Here is a 6476-nt window from a genome sequence, read left to right as displayed (position 1 = left end):
ATGAATTATTTCGTAGGTAAATTTAAATTTTTTTGTAGGTAATTTCGTAGAAGATTTTACTCTTATAAATTACCGACTATTTACCAATAAAATTTTTCGTTGGTAATTACAGACGAAAACAAATTTTTGTAGCTAATTTTTATTTAATATTTTTTAATTTATTCTTTACTTTTTAATTTAATTGAATTTTTAATTTTTTTTAATTTAAATTAAATTTTAAATTTAATTTAAAATTTTCAAATTAATTTTTTACTTTTTTTAATTTTTAATTTTTTATTTTTAAATTAAATATTAATTATTTTAATTTATAATTTTTTAAGACTTAATTGACTTAAAAAAAATTACTAGTGGGGCCCAAAGTAGGCCCCATATATGTGACTATGCCATAATTGCTCTATATTAGAGAGTAGTTTTCCTTTTATAGATAAATTCACTACCCTCCAATCTATTCTCAAACGATGTGAAAATTTCACATTTTTTGTGATTTACAAACGAATTACCTACTAAATATATTTCGTTGGTAATTACCGACAAAAACAATTTGTAGCTAAAGTTTTTAAGTTTTTTAAAAAAATTTTTCCTATTTTCTTCTTAATATTATCTACAAAAAGTATTTCGTTCGTAATTACCAACGAAAAGTAGGTAAATTTTTTTTATTTGTTTAGAATTTTTTTCTCTAGAGCTTTTAAAAAAAAAATTTCCTATTTTTTTCTTACTATTACCTACGAAATAGATTTCGTTGGTAATTACTTACGAAATAGTTTTCGTAGGTAAAATTTTTTTAGTTTATTAGAATTTTTTTTCTCTATTTTCTCCTAAATATTACCTACGAAAAGCTTTTCGTTGGTAATTACTGACGAAATAATTTTCGTAGGTAAAATTTTTTTAGTTTATTAGAATTTTTTTTCTCTATTTTCTCTTAAATATTACCTACGAAAAGCTTTTGGTTGGTAATTACCGATGAAAAATTTTTCGTAGGTATTTTTTTTTTTGTTTTTTAGAAATTTTCTTCTCTATTTTTTCTTAATATTACCTACAAAAAGCTTTTCGTTGGTAATTACCGACGATAAATTTTTCGTAGGTATTTTTTAAAAAAAAATTATTTTCTATTTTCTCATTAATATTACCTATGAAAAGCGTTTCGTTGGTAATTACTGACGAAAAAAATTCGTAGCTAAAATTTTTTTAAGTTTTTTAGATTTTTTCTTATCTATTTTCTCCTTAATATTACTTACGAAAAGTATTTCGTTGGTAATTACCGACGAAAAAAATTCGTAGGTAAAATTTTTTAGCTGTTTAGAAATTTTCTTCTCTATTTTTTCTTAATATTACTTACGAAAAACTTTTCGTTGGTAATTATCGACGAAAAATTTTTCGTAAGTATTTTTTTTAAAATTTTATTTTCTATTTTTTTCTTACTATTGCCTACGAAAAGCGTTTCGTTGGTAATTACAGACGAAACATTTGGTCGTTATTTTTATTATTTGGTCGCTAATTTTGCCACTAATGTTAGACACTACTTTTACCTACGAAATTACATTCGTCGGTAAAGTTTTGATCGGTAATTAGTCGGTAACTTCGTCAGTAAAAGTTAGTTTAAATCTTATTTATCTTTTTCGTTGGTAAAGCGTCAGTAATTCGTCAGTAAATTACCCACGAAATTCTGTAGTCGGCAATTTTCGTAGTTATTTTTAATATTTCTTGTAGTGATATATATAACATTAAATTAAATTTTTTATTAATAAATTTTAATTCAACGATATTACAATTCTACTGTGAGATTTAAATTTAAATTACATTCAAAATGACAAAAAAAAAAAAACAAAAAAACAACTACCTCTTATCTAAAACAAAAAAGTCATATAAATGTCAATGACAACTTCAATTTAGGCTCCATTTATTTTGTAGAAATTTTTTTTTTAAATGTTTTTAGTATTTTTTAGTATTTAGGATACTCAAAAGATAGGTTAATAGAAAATATTTTACTAGTTAAAGAGAAAATTAAATCATTTTTTTTAAATGACTTTCTTTTTTAAAATAGGAAGTCATTTTATAAATTTTAATAATTTTATTAAAATGTTAAAATATTTATACATGCATAATATAAATACATATTATTAATATAACATTCTAATTAAATAAAAAATATTTTGTTAGAAAATAATTTTATACAAGTTATTTTCTACGAAATAATTGAAAGCCTAAGCTGAAGAAATATTGTTGAGCTTTCCACAGTCAAAATCAGATCTCTTCAATAGCAACCTAGCAAGAAATTTAACCAAAATTCTATCCCTGAAGAAGTTCAATAACTTGCTATCACTTTGCTGTATAAATCCAACCAAATAAGATGTAGTTATGAGCTCAAAGCTTCTCCATCTCCTCTCTGCTGCATATTTTTTCAACCCAACTTCAATCCTCTTATATTCTTCCTTGTCTCTCTCTTCATTTTCTACAATTACTTGTTTCTTCAATGCCTCAGCTAGGCACCTAGCTAAAATTACGCCGTCTTCCAAGGCAGCACAACCACCTTGGCCGATATCTGGCGTCATGGGATGGAGAGCATCTCCAGCTACACACACATTGCCTTTGCTTACATTTCCCCATAGCATCTCCCATGGATGTCTATATCTCAGAGGATTACATACAATATTATCCAGCTCAGTTGCTTCTACTATCGTCCTCATGTGTTTATCAACTGCATTTTCAAGTTTGCTGAGTACAAATTGTTTCAACTTGGCTGGGTTCTCCTCTGGCTTTTTGTCTACATAGGATTTGCACAACAGCGAGATAATGGTGAAAAATAATTAATAATTAACCCTTGTCAGCAATGAGTTCTAACAAATAATAATGAAGTTGTCTGCAGGGTTTTGAGATTTTGGGAGACCATAAATAAATTTTTGAATAAGCGTAAATAAATTTTTACCATTAAATACATGGTTATTACCTGAGGTATTGGGAGACCAAGAGAAAAACCAATACATAGAAGTATCATCAGAGGGGAGGAAACCTGAACGGAAACCATTACCAAAGAACTGGAAAAAATTAGGACCATATCCATGGCCGCCTTCAAAATTAGCATATGCCCTTATCGCTAATCTACCCGTAAAAACTGGCTCGTTGAAGTCAAGCCATTTCGCCACCACTGAGTTCACCCCATCACACCCAATTAACACCTTCCATCCACAAACAAATTTAATAAATTTTACTTTGGCAATATTAGAGTGCCTCTAGAGCTGTAAAGTCTCGAGTTTCAGTTAGAGCTAATTATATTATAAAAATAATAAATTAATAAAAAATATATTTTTTTTTTACATTATTTGAATTATTTATTTTAAATGATTAAAATAAATAGAAAATGAGCAAATTTTTAAATTTTTGCATGTTTTACCTTGGTTTTGATAATGGTACCATCATCAAGATAGACTAGCTTTAAGTAACCTGATTGGTCAATAGAAACCACTTTGGAGGAGAACCTTATAGTACCATGAGGGAGTTCATGTGCAAGGGCTTCTAGCAACAATTTCCTCTTCACACAACGAACCTCATGCTCTCCACTGCAAATTAGACAACACTTTATTTAGCCATCCCTTCATTGAACTCTATTTAATTTGTTTGATTACTTACTGCTTCCCTTTGTTCTTAAAGAATACTTGTGCACCCATTTGGCCTGTGATTGTTGAGGTTGCAATTACCCTGTCATTTACAATTTTCAAATTAGTAAAAAAAAAAATTAAAATTAAGTGATTTTATCATACATGAAAATTAATTATATACCCATCAATTCGTTCATGTTGATTCCGGAGATAATCACCAATACCAATAGCATCTAAAGCCTTCCAAGCATTGGTCCAGATAGACAAAGCAAATCCAGTAATCCTCAAATCAGAAGAGGATTCCAGTACTAAGCTTTTAATTCCAAGCCTAAAAAGTAATTAAGAATGCAATAAATTAGTAAAATCTAAAAATATAAATTTAATAAAAATTTAAAAAGTTGGATTCAAAACCTATGAAGACCCAAGGATGTAGTAAGTCCAGCAATTCCAGCTCCTATTATCACAACATCTTGAGCCAATTCCATGATTTTTCTTAGTGTGGAGTTGGGTTTGTTTTTGTATAGAAATGGATCAGTTCAAAGTAGAATGAAAGGCAAAGACATGAAGAGATTAGGAATTTAGGATAAGAATGTGTAATGCATAAAGAGTAGCCACACAAAAGACGTCGATATAGGTGACACCAGTGAGATGATAACGATGCAGAGGATGAATTGATGGCAGCAAGAATGCTCGTAAAAATCATTCCATCTTAATTCCAATATGTTTAATTTTTATATATTCTAATTCATAATTTATATAAAAAATATTTTCAATTAATAATTTATATTTTAAAATTTTAATAATTTAATAAAAATAAAATATTATTATAAAAATATATATATATTTTATATTTAATTAATTTATTTATATAAACAAGTTTATACAGTAAATAACTTTTACAAATTATAAATTTAATTATATATTACTTAAATTCATCATTTTAAATTTAATTATATATTATTTAAATTCACCATATTAAAACTTGATCAAATCGATAACCTTCAGATATACATAAGGTCTAATGCAAGAAGCTAAATTGTACTTGCTCCGCTCAGAAGATGATGGATTACAATTAAGGGCCTCAATTATAGAGAGGAGTAAGCTGTCTTTAATCTCTAACTTTTAATTTAACCTAATTAAAATTGTACATTTATGCAAAATTGGATAATTAAGCCCATCATTAACGTAGCATAACATGACTTAAGATTGAAAGGTTACAAGGTGAATGTTAAAAAATATAATTTAGAAAACTATTTACTTATTTATTTAAATATTTTCATATGCAAAACAAGTTCAGTTTAAAATCAAGCATACCCTCTCAACATTTTCTTTTAACTAAATTTAGCCTCGCAATCTTATTTCAAAAATTACATAAAATTACATTAATTGATCCATGTATTCTCTTTAATGCCTTCATCCAGTTTAAATCAAATTTTTTTATTAATCAATATATTTAAAAGAAAGAGAAATTACTCCTATGAAAATTAAATAATTCAAAGATTATAAAAAAGAGAAACTATATAGTTATATTTTTCAAATTATAGAGATTGAATGAAATTGAAATTAACGACTAGCTAGAGGAACTAAATAGTGAATAAAAATACAAGATTAACTAATAGGTTTTTTGAAATAAGAGAAACAAATAATTAACTTCAGGTATATATTACATAGTAATTTTCACTTTTAAAACATCAATTTTAATGCTAATACCAAGCAAACTCTATAAATTACACACTCTGCTAAATTGAAAAGTTATAAAATTTCGTCCTCTAGTTCTCTACTCTTTTCATGTAGAACTTTCAACAAACACCTGACAACCAAAGCTTGAGCCACTCCAGTATATTATCAATCCATTCTCAAGCAACCAAATAGATAGCAAAATCAAATAACTGCAAACTTCAAAAACCATTCCCAAAATTTTTTCAAGAAAATAATTCAAAAATAATCAAATTCAAATTGAATTCGGTTTGTTTCAGAAATTCAGTTGAGGATGCCTATTTTCAGAGAGCAAGAGCAGAATACCAAAGAAAAACTATATTATACCAAAACAGAATATAACAAAAGCAAAATTTATATTTTCCTTGCATTCCCAACAGAGAACAAACTTCTAAACACCAAAATGCCATTAACTTTGAAACAAATCAATAATTATCTGCAAAGATTTCGACTCAAAATTGTATAAAGCCAAAATCATCAATTACAAATTTAGTTTCAATTCACAATTGAACCAAATTCAACACTAGAAACACCACATAAAAAGCATCCAGAAGGAAACCTAAACCATAATTATTCATCTTTTCAAACTCCATTCTCTGCTCTCTAGCTCCTGCTGCTGCTGCTTAGAGCTCTCCATTCTCCCATTTACTTCCCAAACTTCAACATAGCTCTCACTAATCCTATATACAGGTCCATCAATCAAATAAATCAACGGTGAAGACGGAGGAGAGACAGGCAGGTTGGATGGGGGTAAATGAAGAGGGAGGCATCAATGCCATATAGAGGAGCCATGGAGACATCGCCGTCAAATCCGTGACTTGATGCCATGGGAGCAAACAGACATGACAAGATGGAGAATAGAGAGGCAATGGGCTGTCAAGGATGAGTTTGCCGGAGTCGAGGAGGCCGGAGAGGTTTTGGTTTGAGGCTCATGGCAAGTGTAGTCGTGGACAAAGTCAGAAATGGAAAGAAAGGAAAGGGGAAGCTAGCACACTGGGCATTGAAGCAGAAAAAGATGGAAAGGTTCACAAGGACAAAGGAGTGACAAGAATTTTACAATAACTAAAACGGCTGCGTTTTAAACAATAGTTAGTTTTGATTCACTTCAACCAATTTTTTTTTCCTCAATTCCAAACCAAATAGACTGAAATATGTAAAAGTTAAAAG

The 6476-nt window shown here is 28.3% G+C and overlaps 1 protein-coding gene across 1 annotated transcript; it reads right to left on the bottom strand.

Annotated features, from left to right (window-relative positions):
• Positions 1-2134: 2134 nt before the first annotated feature.
• On the bottom strand, positions 2135-4314 carry LOC110664426 (monooxygenase 3). The gene is made up of 6 exons (XM_021824105.2): positions 4005-4314; positions 3775-3921; positions 3625-3693; positions 3389-3554; positions 2945-3173; positions 2135-2761 (listed from the first exon to the last, which is right to left on the bottom strand). The coding sequence occupies exons 1-6, from the start codon at positions 4076-4078 to the stop codon at positions 2202-2204; spliced, it is 1245 nt and encodes a 414-aa protein (XP_021679797.1). The 5' UTR covers positions 4079-4314; the 3' UTR covers positions 2135-2201.
• Between the last annotated feature and the right edge of the window lie 2162 nt (positions 4315-6476).

The sequence above is a fragment of the Hevea brasiliensis genome, chromosome 6, assembly GCF_030052815.1.
Source record: "Hevea brasiliensis isolate MT/VB/25A 57/8 chromosome 6, ASM3005281v1, whole genome shotgun sequence".
Taxonomy (NCBI): domain Eukaryota; kingdom Viridiplantae; phylum Streptophyta; class Magnoliopsida; order Malpighiales; family Euphorbiaceae; genus Hevea; species Hevea brasiliensis.
This window is presented reverse-complemented; position numbering and strand designations above follow the sequence as displayed.